Source organism: Saccostrea cucullata, unplaced genomic scaffold (genome assembly GCF_032062105.1).
Source record: "Saccostrea cucullata isolate Sc308-1 unplaced genomic scaffold, CSIRO_AGI_Scuc_v1 ctg863, whole genome shotgun sequence".
Classification (NCBI taxonomy): Eukaryota; Metazoa; Mollusca; class Bivalvia; order Ostreida; family Ostreidae; genus Saccostrea; species Saccostrea cuccullata.
Window position 1 is genome coordinate 103,296 of NW_026923740.1, and position 14,205 is coordinate 117,500.

Sequence of the window (14,205 nt, forward strand, 5' to 3'; positions counted from 1 at the left end):
AAATAGGGGCAACAAGGGGCCAGAATGCTAGATCTTAGAAGCTTTATATCTCTCAAAAGTGGGAAATATTTTAATTAATGATATTAAACAAATGTTGTTCAAAATGATTGTCTAAACAATATACAACCTTTCAATTTTGCTAAAAGTTCCCATTTAGAAGTTGAAAGGTTGGCCCCTAAATATTTCTTTCGCAAATATCTCGGAAAGAAAAGCAATCTCTGAATAAACAAAAAGTGTTGAAATCTTGAGAGCTTTGCGGTAAAATCAAGAAAAAGGGGCCGAGAGGGGCCAAAAGTCTTTAATTCATAACTCTTTAACAATCGATGTTTTATTATTCAATACTGAAACAAAAATGTTGATCTCAAAAATTTTGAACTAAATATTAAGGTAATCAAATCACATTTTATATAATTAGGGGCCATACCTGGCCAGAATGCCAAATCTTTGACACTCTGTTTCTCCAAAGTGGTTAATGTTTTGATAAGCAATAGTGAATAACATATGTTCAAAATGATGTTCTGCGCAATGTTGTACTTTTCGATTTTCGCTAAATGTCTTCATTCAAAAGTAGCTGAAGGGCCAGCTCCTTAAATCTATCTTTTGCATAAATCTTGGAAAAGGAAAAACAATTCCGAATACTTGTTGAACAAAATCATGGGAGCTTTAAAGTGGTTTGAAGAAAAAGCCATTGACAGCTCAAAATAGGGGCTAAGAGGAGCCGAAAATCTTTCATCAATAAATCTTTAACGATCAATATTTTATGAAACATTACTGAAGCAAAACAGTTTATCTCAACAATCTTCAACTTATTATTTTGACATTCACCTCATATATTAAATAACTAAGGGCCAAAAGGGACCAAAAATGCCAAATATTTGGCACTCTATATCTCGAAAGTGGGAAGTGTTTTGATATGCAATATTTAATAAAGATGTTCAAAATAATGTTCTGAAAATATTTAACCTTTCGATTTTTTGCTAAACATACCCATTAAGCAGTTGAAGGGGTGGCCCTTAAATACTTCTTTTGCAATTACATCGGAAACGAAAAGGAATCTGAATAGTTGTTGAACAAGTTCAAAATCATGAGAGCTTTACGGTGATATCAGGAAAAGGATCTAATCCCTTAGAATAGGGACCGAAAGGAGCCGCAATTTTTGCTAGACTTCCTTATTTAGGACTTGAAGACCGGCCTTTAATATATATTTCTTTTGCATATATCTTGTAAAAAAAAATTTTGAATTAATGTTGAACAAAAAGTGTTCAAAATCATCAAAGCTTTAAGATGATATCAAGAAAAAGAAGCTGACCACTTTAAGGGGCCAAGATGAACGGAAAGTCTTTAATCTATAACTTTGTAATGAACAATATTTTGTTTCAAAACAATTAATTTATATCAATATTTTTTAACGGGTAAAATCTCAGTCAATTTCTTTTCTCATCTTTTCGGAAATTGGACGGAAGCTCGCAACAAGATAGCATCTAGTTATTATTATTACTATTATAAATTAATTATTTTTTTTCTTTTAGGAAAGCGTGGGTCAACCTCTATTAAGAACTGCAGCGTTGGATGTTACTTCGACGGCGGTAAAGAAAATAACGCAAATAAAAATAAGCATTGTGGGTAATCTAATTGCAAGATAAAGTTTAAAGAAACAGTCTTAAAACGCTAAAGAATCACTATTGCAAACGAATATAAACTAAAACACTTAACACATATACACAACTTATTGTGAAGACTCCACAGAATGACACTTTAATAGCCATTGTCTGCAAGCATTCAATTAAACTCTTGTTTAGGGAGTGTAGCACGCGTGGTCTTGGATTTTTATGAAACTTGGCACACATTCCTTTATTGATATAGGAAACTGAAAATCATTATAACATGATTTCTATGGCCCATGGTTACCATGGCAACCAACATACGTTTTTCATGGCCTAAAATCGCTAAATTTTGATGAAAAATACCCTTTTATGACATATCAAAAGTTTTTAATAGAACAAGATATTTACATGCCTTTACCCTTGCCAGAATACACAATTTTATAGTTCTTAAGATAGTTTTTAGTATTTTAGTAACTTTACCTCATTGAAAAAATATCCCCCCGTTTTTGGGTAGGATTTTCAGGGGGAAAATTGTAGAAGGCTCACTTGAAAAGCCTGGTATAAAGAAGATGGGCGCATTTGGCGTGTGATCTGCAGGAATCATTTGTACGAATCATTTATGGTTTAAATGTCCATGATTTGGTTGGCTGAATATAGCTGGTCAGATTTTACAAACATGTCCACAGGTTTTTTTTTCATTTAGTTTGAAAGTGTGAGATTGTAACATTTTTGATCGTTTTTCCTAAGGGGTACTATAACATAGTAATGTTTCACAAAAAATAAACACCTAAAATATTTAATGCATATAGATGCATTATACGTGTACATGTACATTATATAGAATAGAAGATTGGAATTGAATTCGCTCGAGAACCAAACTGAACCAAAAATTATCTTATTCAAAATTTTAATACATCAGTACATAAAAACGAAACTGAGGAAATAAATGGTTGTTTGCATGAAAAAAAAATAATTAACGCCCTATGCCAGGCTCGAACCAAAAACTTTGCGATGCCAGTACAATGAACAGGTAGCCCAACTTACTGAGCTATCACCGATACACATACACGGATGATTTTAAAAGGACAAAGAATCCCACTTTCACATATTTGGATTTTTGGGGGGAAAGTTCGTTTTTCTTTGTCTCTGGGTTTTCTCTCAATTTTTTAAAAAATTGTATTCGTTTCTTTGAATTAAAATACATACAAATCACGTTTCAGAATTATAGAGAGAAGACCCAGAGATAGAAAATGTTTAGAAAAACGTGTTTAAAAATGTACCATTTTGTACCAAATGTCTAATCTGGCCAATTTTCAAATTATTTTTTAGCAAATCAAACCTCAATTTCAGGAAAATATTTTCCTTTCCTGTTCCACAGGAACCCGATAAATAAAAATAATGTTAAAATTTCATGTGACATGTCGATAAAATGTTCACTTTTTAAGTACGCCCAGATTCCTGCCGAATGTCAATCAAAAGCGCCCTCGTTCTTTTTGCGGACAGTTGGGAAAAGTTAAATACATTGGTTTGAAAGTCCATATATAGTTCTACTCTAAGCTACAAAAAACCATTAGTTTTCGTGTAACCATGGTTAGAATTTATGCTTTAAAAAAATTTCAAACAAGGGAAATAGGTATATACAATCAGTTTCAATATAATACTTGATTATTTTAAAATGGTTTAAAACAAAGAATGGGTGGACTTAACTGCCCAGAAAAAATGCCGCAAATTTAAGTTTCACAAAATGTTTATTTTTTTTTTTTTTATCTTAACCGTGTATTCATGGTACGGATATTAATTTAAAACGCTTTTTTCGAGGTAAACTAAATAAAAATCGAAGGCATGGTGTCTGAAGATTTTTTGAATATCAATAGATTAAACTCTCCGTGTGAACAGGGCATTTGTATCGAAAAACGACAAGTCCCCTTTTTGGAACATCGAATTTTACCTATGCATAAAAACGTACCCTTCACAATTTGTGTTTTATATTCTTAAAGTGAAACACATGATTTAAAATAGGTGATGCATGAGTCTAGTTTCAATTTATATTTGATGCAGCCAACATTTACACGAGGAATTGATAAAATTGAAAAAGGGTATCGTTTTTGTTCGATATTCATCCGACTATGTTTTCAATATATTCTCGACTATTGTCTCCTTCCTTTAGACGCATGCCTTTTTTCGAACATATCGAAGCGCTTTGATTATAAAGACTCATATCCATTGTTTACTTTATTTATTTCCCGGGCGACAGTTGATGGTTACATCAATGTTTTGTTGTTTGTTCTTGATACAAGTAACAGCTTTTTATACCCGCACTTTCTAAAGAAAGTTCGGGTATATTGTTGTTACTCATGTCCGTCCGTCCGTGTTTACGAGAGTGCATTTATTGGGTATTTTTCATGCCAAGATTGTACTTATTGGGTACTTTTTGCTTATTGGGTATACCCAATAAGAAGTGTCGCTGAATATGCTTAAAACATCCTAATTGGGTATTTCCAGGTAAGTACCCAACAAAACTTGGACACGACGATTTGTCCAAAAAAGTGTCCAAAAAAGTTGCTTTCACGGACGCACCGTGTTTTGATGTTTCAGTTTTACATTCGGAACTCTAAATTCTCGAGAGTTCCGAAAATCAACTTCCGTTGATCCTGATCATAACAACGTTTGTTTTCATGGAAAAAAAATATGGCGACTAAGAAACACTTAATGTCAACAAGATTTTCTGATTGACAAGAGAAAAGGTAAGTTTATTCGATTAATATTATCCATTGCTTGGTTCTTGTTTAAGGAAAATAGATTTTAATGTAATTTTGAAAACAATTGTGCACAAAATTAAAATAGATATATCGGAACAATTAATCCTAAGTTGCACTTGTTTGTATTTTGAATTTTCTCTGTCTTTTTAACTCTCTTGAGGGCGAGAAGTATTTAGTAAATGATCGTATATTGTTATATAATCTTTAATAAGTCGAAAGTGTTTATTATTTAATTTTTATCATAACCAACTAAGTATGTTCTGACAATGTATATTGGAAAGGGAAATGAAAATTTTAACAATCGTGTGTTCATAAATCAGCTGTAAATTATCGGTTCATGTAGACAGTATTACAATCGCAAAGTGAGCTGAGATGATGATAAATGGGATAATTGACAACAACTAAATAATTGTATGTAAGTTTATCTCATCTGATATGTAACTTAAGAGATTCATTGCATTACTGAAAAACTTTCAGTCAAAACACCGGTAGTCACCCAAGTAGTCACAAAGCAAGTTTGGAGTCCGACGAAGAGGACCTTGACAGGACCTGTGTTGGAAAAAATACCAGAAGTAACCATAAGTAAGTAAAAAAGTGCTTCTTTCTGTCTTTGATTGTGTTAATGGGTGTCTGCTTTATTTTGATTTTTTTTTAAATTATTGTTTTTGTCATTTGTTTTAATTAATTTAAAGCAATACTGAAATTGATATAGGGCTACTATAACTATTTCACACGAAGGGTGTGTAATTAGCATTGCGCTACACCCGGGGCTTCCATTTTTGAGGATGGGGCTAGTGGTTTTCTGCACTGAGGAATCCCCTTGGGCTATTAAGAATTTTAAAATACACATGTAATACATAAAAAGCACCACCGGTATTTTCACTCTTTTTTGCTATTAAATTCCCTAATATGGAAATATTCCATACAGCATGCTCATATTATCCATAAATCTCCACAACTGCATCCATTTTGCAGTACTACAAGACTGATTTTACTTAAAAACGATCTTTTATTTCCTAATTGGAATTCCCCCCTATCCATTGTTTAATATAGCAATATTTGCTTGTACATACATGTATATGCCTCACAGATATCTCATTATTAAATTATATACATTCACTCAATCAGCTCAATGATAAGTGTCATTCAATTATGTAGCGTTTTTTAAAGCCATAAATGGCGTAACTGATCAAAAAATATTTTTTGAAAAATACAAAATTAAGTAAAGAAATATAGTTAATACATTTAAATTAAAGCTTTTCATACTATTCGGAGCACGGAGAACACCTTGTTTTATCTAATAATCTTTATCTTCTCTGTAATGCGTTATTTAAATCTTTTGTATTTTCTTCCAAGTCGGAGAAAATTCCGAGAATCCAAATTAAATTTTGATATCTTTATAACGCAATTGACTTAGATTTTGTAATTTACGGAAAATTTCTATCTTTATCATGTTTATATAAAGTAATGATACAAATGATAAGTTCTTATAATTTTAGTCTAATAATTTTCATTGTACATACAACATATGTGGCTTTAAATGAGTCAAGATGAAAACAAAATGATTTTTGCTTCGTTTTAATCAGACGAACTAGTGAATGACCAGAAAAGGAATATTTCAAATCTTTTATTCATTTTTTAAAAATTATTAATTTATATATGATTAAATTTTACTAGCGAAAATTAAATTAAACTTAAATTTTAAAAAGAATCATCTGTAGTTAATACCCTGACTTTTTTCACGATAAACTTTTTTTTCAATGTTACTTTTTAATTTTTGCCTCTATATTTGGGCTTGTCACTTTTTACTCGAGGCTAGTAACTTTATTGCCACAAAGCTGTGGATTAGTACTTGATTTCCTTTATTGCACAGCGATGACTATGATTTAATAGCACAAAAAGCCAATGGGTTTACGTATGTGAATTTTTATGATTAATGCTGACTTGTGATTTTAGGATAACTGGAGATAGTGATTCCTTTTTTCCATTTATATTACATAAATATTTTCCTAAGCATTATGTTACAATAAATTGGTTTAGATTTTTTTTTATAAAAGTAATCAATAATTACAATGGAAATTAAAACCATAATCATGTTTATTGAGGATTTTCAATATGTAACAGGTCAAACAGGAACAATTAAGAACGTTGCAGAGAACACACTAATCAGAAGATGACCCTCAGAAATAGGACAATTGTAAGTAATCAGTAAAATGAACAGGAATACTTCATGCCAACCATAAGATTTTTAGAGACATTTTCGCTTCTTAAATTAGAAGAGATAGAGGGAAAAACTTGTACATACTAAATAAATACTAGGCAACCAACCTTTAACTGCAGGAAAGCTTTTGGTATGTGCAATACAGCTACATAAAACCTCTTTAGTATTCATGTTAAAGTTTGAGAAAGTACCTTAGTATTTTTTCAGTGTTTGCCAACGTTTTCATGCACACTGTTTGCTTGTTTGTACTATCATTTTATTTTATATTCTTCAGATGCTCTTTACCATGTTTACCTTTGCCAGTTTAGAATCGTTTGTTTTAAGGGCATCTGAGGGTTGGTTCCAGAACTTAATTAATTGTAAAAAAAATACTGGGGTACTATACTGTCAAAGGTTATGTTAATACATGCATAACATTTTGTTCTGATAGAGGTGGCATATATACATGAAAAGAAACAATACTAGATATCACTTCAAAGGAATAAAACAGCTTCATCTTGTAGGTGTATTTTATTTAAGGATCACTACTTCATGTCTTATGTGCTGAAAGTTATTCATAATCTGTTTGACTGTAATTATGTTCCCCAAACGAAGTTGGGGAACATATTGTTTTTACTCCGTTTCTTATTATGTTCCCCAAACGAAGTTGGGGAACATATTGTTTTTACTCTGTTTCTTATTAAGGTCTTCCGTCTCCAACGGAAGACCTTATTGTTTTCGTTCGGTTTCTTTTTCCCTATTATTATTATTATTATTATTATTATTATTCTTTTTTTTTCTTACCGATTTTGTGCACGCGAGTTCTCGGAAACGGCTTGGTCGATTTTCACGAAACTTTCAGATCTGATAGATATTGGTCTGAACCTTATTGGAAATTTTTTATATGTACGTCGTCACTTCCGGTCGTGAGATATGGACGATTTACTGATTTTCAGAGGGTCAGCTTGTCCTGGCAATCACTAAAAAACGAATGAAGATATTGACTTGAGATTTTCAGTGAAGGTAGAGGTAGGATATCTGAATTGCTTTTTTGAGTCTATATTTTTCTAGCGCAAAAGGCGTTGAAGCTCTCGTGAGCTCATTATTATTATTATTTTTCTGACCATCTAATTTTGTGCACGCGATTTCTCGAAGACAACTGGATGGATTTTCATGAAATTTGCAGGAACAATGTGTTGTTATCTGAAGTTATTTCATCCAAGAGATTTTTTGGAAATTCCTTTCTGGTGCCAAGTTACGGACAATTTTCTGATTTTAAAGTGACATTTTGTTCGCGGATAATCTCAAGAACGGTAAAAGATATCACTGCGAAACTTTCAGGGATTATAGATCGTGATAAGTACTATCCAAGACGCGATCTTTTGTACGACGTCTCTACTTCCTGTCGTAACGGCATACAAATTTGAAAAGTCGAATTTTTCAACTTTTTTGTTTTTCAATATTTTCAAATTATATTACTATGGCTGATAGAAACATATCTCATTAGGCTGAATATATAACTTGTTTGTAAATTGATAAATTCGAACTCGAGATATTAACATTCAAAAATATGAAGCGGGATCAAAATGGCGGCGGGCTTTGTCAATTCGGACATTTCGCAATAGGGGTTACAGAGGCAGCCGAGCGTTTGCTTGAATGAAAGTAACATAAGGAACAATGAAATGTGTAGGGATTCTTGGATTGTCACGTCGTAGGTTCGTTGCAATTCTGCGTCAAACTTCATTTATAATACAAAGTCTCCTTACAAGTCTTCTTTAATTGGTTTTGTTTGGTTTTCAAAGTAGAAATAGAAAAGAATTAATGTGCAAATTGAGTACAATATCTACTATCTTTTGTTTTGCATCACGGAAACACATAACTTAAATCATAGTTATAATAAATAGTTTTTCAAGGAACAATATATATAGTAAGTACGAAGCGTGACCACTGTTTTCCCATGCACACTTGTGGCATATTAAACTAATAGAAAGGACAACCGTTACAATAAGAAAACATTTTTTTAAAAGATAACTATTTTTCAAAGACCGTTTAATTAACCTATATAAACATTTTTTTTCTCAATGCAAGTTATTGAACATAATGGAATCTTATTCCTTGACCCTCGTAGGACGATCGAGGAATTTTTTTGGTGAAACATACCACCTTTTTCATGAAAGTGTAGGTAATCGGAATGGTCCACTTTCGTGATTAAGAAGAATTCTTGTGCCTTTTGACATTTTTATCCTATTAATGGAATTATCCCAACACAGGTCTTATTCAACGAGATATCGGACGGAAGACCTACTCGTTGCTCGCAACGAGATCGCATCTAGTTATTATTATTATTATTATTAAGGTCTTCCGACTTCCTTCGGAAGACCTTATTGTTATTCGTCTGTTTTTTATTAAGGTCTTCCGTCTTCAGGGGAAGACCTTCTTGTTATTCTTAGGTTTCTTTTCCACTATTTTTATTATTAAGGTCTTCCGTCTTCAGCGGAAGACCTTACTGTTATTCTTAGGTTTCTTTTCCACTATTTTTATTATTATTATTATTATTATTGTTTTTTTTCTTACCGATTTTGTGCACGCGAATTCTCAAAAACGGCTTGCTCGATTTTCATGAAACTTTCAGGACTGACAGAGCATGAAAAAAACTAGAACTATTTTTTTTTGTTTTGATGACGTCACTTCCGGTTTTGAGATTTCCGTGTTTTAGTGATTTTCAGAGGGTTATTTTGTCCGGCAGTTTTCTAAAAAACCACTTAACACAGAAGCTTGAAATTTTCAGTGATGCTAGAGCAAACTTTGTAGAAGTGAATTTCGTATATCACAGCCCCCGGAAGTACGAAGTGCCGACGCTCGCTATGGCCCGAAAATAGTCCTATCAAGAATTTCAAAATTTTTAACACCTTTTCTACGATAACTTTTTACCTAGAAATATTTTGTTAAAACATGTAGAACAAAAAAAGTAAAGAATTTCAAGATCTTTTAAATGATACCTTGAAAAAAGGGCTGACTCCTCAAATTAGGGGCTGAGAGGGGCCGAATGTTTTTCCTTTATATCTCAAAAAGTATTTAGAATTTGTAATACGTCAAAGAAGCAAAGTTGTTCAAAATGACGAGCTTAATCTATTGGAGTCATCAAAATACGTCCAGCGTCGTCACTTCCGGCCAAACCGGAAGTAGTCATAAAACGCGTTTTTTTGCCGTTCTTGACAAGTTTTTGGGTTATATATTTCATTGGAAGTCACTGGAAGCATAAAACTTAATTTACCGTCCGTTGGCGTCACTTCTGGTCAAACAGGAAGTAGCAAAAATTGCTTATTTTTGGAATAATTAACATGGATTAGGAAGATTTAAATCATTATTAAACGACTTTACTCATTTGATAAAAACGAAACTTACTTCTGGTCAATCAACACGGAAGAACGATGAAAATCCTACTCCATATCATCATAATTATACATGTACAATGTCCATTTGAAAATCAAATATAAAAAGACTGTACACTTAAAAAAAAATAGTTTATAATCATAATTTTTTTGACATATTAAAAATAAAAAAAAATGTGAATAAATAAATTACCCATAAACAACTGAAACACTGTTTGATTATCATCTCTTTCATTTATTGTCATTTTTTAATAAAGATTCAAAACTACACGGGTCGAAAAATGAGAGGAGCGAAACCACGCCCATTATATAAATCAAGCGTCTAGATAACAGAGATTCTACATTCAGAAACGGAGATCGAGAGTGGCGAACTACGCAGTTAATATTTTTTAGCTAATCGAGTCATAAAGTGCAGTGCAAGGTTACTTTCAGAGTTATTACAAACAAGAAAACAGTAGAAGTCGCTGAAATAACGATACATAGAAGGCGTCATCAAAGGTGTTCAGTCAGTGTAAGTTACTACAAGTTCTGTCTTGATGCTTGCGCGCCATTATGGATGTTATATAATCAGAAAGTCAACGATGCCTCTTATATTAGTTGTTCTTCAAGAAAGTAAAGTTATTAGCATAATTTACAAATAAGTGTGTTTTTTTTGTTTACAATGAAAATTTTATTGATGTAGAAACAATATTTTACGTGTGACAGGCCATTTCAAGTTGTTTTCCGTCAGAGATCATGATGAAGATGTTCGACAGTAGAATTAAGTATCTGGAGGACGAGATGGAGAAGAAATGCAGTGAAGAACAAGTGAGGGATATAGTTTCTGAGGCAATACAGAAATCAACAGAATCAAATCAAGCCGATACAGAGGACGAGACTGCGAGTGAATCTGGAAAACACACCGTGCCAGTATCAGCAGTACTGAGTGAAATCAATGAGAGGAAAAACAGAGAATGTAACATGATCATTTATGGGATAGAGGAAAGTGACTCAGACAATAAGGAAGTACGTCGTTCCTATGACAGAGATCATGTGAAAGAAATTGCTGATGTCTGTGAAGTGAACATCGCAGAGGAAAACATGATAAAGTTAGTGAGACTTGGTAAATTTAATAAAGAGAAGAAACGCCGTCCATTGCTCGTTACCTTCTCAACCCCAGAAAAAAAAGTGGAGTTCTTTAAACGAGGTGGAAAGTTACGGGAAAACATTGAATTCAGTGAAGTAAGACTGGCAAATGATTTGACACGCACAGAGAGGGAAAATGAAAAGAAGCTGTATATGAAAGCCAAGGAACTGAATAAAAATGGTTCGGGGGAATTCAATTACCGTGTGCGCGGTCCACCTTGGGCAAGGAAGGTGGTAAAGCTCAGGGTAAACGATCCAGAATAGAAGATACAAAGAGGAATGTAAATAATGTACATAATTTTAAAGTGATAAACAAACTTTTGTTCTTTTACACCAATGCAGACCAATTTAGAAATAAGTTCAATGAATTCCAGGTCAGGATAAGGGACACAAAGCCATTGATAATAGGAATAACAGAAGTGAAGGCAAAAAATGCAACATGTGCACCTAATCCAGCTGAATATACGATGGATTGGACGAAGGAATACAGGATGTTTCATGTAAATATTGAAAGCAGCATAGGTAGAGGACTACTTTTATATGTACATGATTCTCTTCATGCAGAGGAGGCAAAACTTTCAGCGTCCTTTGAGGAGCAGCTATTTGTGAAAATAAAGATAAATAGCACAGACTATTTCCTAGCCGGCCTCATTTATCGGTCACCGTCAGACAACACCGAAGAAAAAAATGAATGTTTAAGAAACCTGATAACTGAAGCCTCGAGAATGAAGTGCAAACACTATCTCATTATGGGAGATTTCAACTTTCCTAACATAGACTGGGATTTACTGTGTACAAAAAGTGAAAACTCTGCTGAGCAGAAATTCATAGATTGTCTGCAGGACAACTTCATGTTCCAAACCGTCACAAAACCAACAAGGTGGAGAGGAACGAACATTCCAACCATTTTGGATCTTGTGATCACAAAGGATGAAAATGCTGTGGAGGAAATGGAATACCAAAGCCCATTAGGAAAGAGCGACCACTGTGTTATCTGCTTTAACTATGTTTGCAGTGCAATACTGAAAAGCGGACCAAAAAAGAGGAGGGCTTATAGGAAAGCTAACTTTGCAGGTATGAAGAAGGAAATTAGCGAAACAGATTGGGAAAGCATTCTGGAGTCACAGAGCACAGTAAACGAGATGTGGCGTCAATTCCGACAAAAAATTGAGGACATAGAAGATAAATATGTGCCAGTAGTCACCATCAGACCAAGCAGAAAAACTAAAATGCCCTTGGATAAAGAAACTGTCACCTTGATTAAAGAAAAAAACGCACTGAGCAGAAAATATGTGGCTACCAAGGATCCAAACATAAGGAAAAAGTACAATAGGACTAGGAACAAAGTGGCAAAGTTTGTGAGGAAAGCAAGGAAGTCATTCGAAAAGAGTATAGCACAAGAGGCAAAATCCAACCCAAAAAAGATATGGCAGTATATTAACTCAAAAAGTAAAACGAGACAAGGAATCGGGGAACTGTGTGTAGACCCTAAAAATCCAAAGTCTAATAAAACAGAAGTGGACGAAGAGAAAGCAAACATTTTAGCAGACTTCTTTAGTAGCGTCTTTACACAAGAACCTGAGGAAGCCATACCTGAACTGGACAAACACCCTATCAAGAAGGAGTGGACAGAATTAAGAATATTGGAGGAAGGAATTGTCAAAGCACTGAACCTGTTAAAGCCAGATAAGTCACCTGGATTAGACAATATGCATCCAAGGCTATTGAGGGAATTAAGAGTGGAATTAGCAGAACCCCTAGCAAGGATCTTTAGGAAATCGATAGATGAGAGAAAAGTTCCAGAAGAATGGAAAACAGCACGTATTAGCGCGATCTTCAAAAAAGGAAACAAGGCGATAGCAGGAAACTACAGACCAGTGAGCTTAACGTCAGTGGTGTGTAAAGTCATGGAGAGACTAGTTAGGGACCACATAATAGAGCATTTTGTAAGCAACAACCTCTTTACAACTAAACAATATGGCTTTATCAGTGGTAGATCAACTTCACTACAACTGTTAAGGGTATTAGAGGAATGGACAGAGGCTTTGGACAGTGGACATGATGTTGACTGTATCTACATGGACTATCAAAAGGCCTTTGATACTGTCCCACATAACAGACTGCTTAAGAAACTGGAAGCATATGGAATAGGGAAAGAACTTGTAGACTGGATAAGGAACTACCTAAGTGGAAGGAAACAACAAGTATCCATAAACGGGGCAACATCAAAATGGCATAACGTAACTTCTGGCATTCCACAGGGGTCAGTAATTGGGCCGATTATGTTCGTTATATTTATCAACGATCTCCCTGATATCGTGAGCTCTACTGTGTACCTATTTGCCGACGACACGAAAATCTTCAATATAGTTAAGGGTAGGGAAGATAAAATGACACTTCAAAGAGATCTTGAGAAACTAACAGAATGGAGTAACACCTGGCTCCTAAAGTTCCATCCAGATAAATGTAAACACATGCACATTGGAAAGAAAGACCCAGACCAAGACTTTGAGTATGAGCTGTTAGGACGCACTCTGGAGAAGGTACAAGAGGAAAAAGACATAGGAGTCATCATAGATGAACAACTCAGCTTTGACAGACACATAAGCGAGAAGGTGAAAAAGGCAAACTCTATTTTTGCAATGTTAAGGCGAACGTTTCAACATTTGGATGAAGAAACTTTCATTCCTCTTTATAAGACACTTGTCAGGACACATTTAGACTATGCGAGTTCGGTCTGGTTCCCTTTCAAATCAAGACACATAGAGATGATTGAAGGAGTGCAGAGAAGAGCTACCAAGCAGATTCCAGGATTGGCAAAATTAAGCTATGAAGAAAGGTTGAAGAAACTAAAACTACCAACGCTGAAGTACAGGCGCCACCGAGGAGATATGATTGAAGTATACAAAATAACAAGTGGAAAGTATGACCCATTAGCAGCAGACTTTATCAAGTTAAGGAGAGACCACGTTATGAGGGAACAAGGAAGAGGGAATTCCAAGAAGCTATTTGTACAGAGACCGAGACTCAATATAAGAAAATTCAGCTTCAGTGTTAGAACTGTCAGTCTATGGAATAGCTTACCAGAGGACGTTGTTAGTGCTAAAACTCTGAATACTTTCAAG

General features: G+C 34.0%; 1 protein-coding gene across 1 annotated transcript in view; it reads left to right on the plus strand.

Annotated features, from left to right (window-relative positions):
* LOC134264804 (uncharacterized) overlaps positions 1-14,205 on the plus strand; it is a 194,911-nt gene that overhangs the window by 84,384 nt on the left and 96,322 nt on the right. Inside the window, exon 4 of the mRNA XM_062747082.1 lies at positions 1,530-1,586. Within this exon, the coding sequence (XP_062603066.1) occupies positions 1,530-1,586 (57 nt within the window). The remainder of the gene's footprint in view (positions 1-1,529; positions 1,587-14,205) is intronic.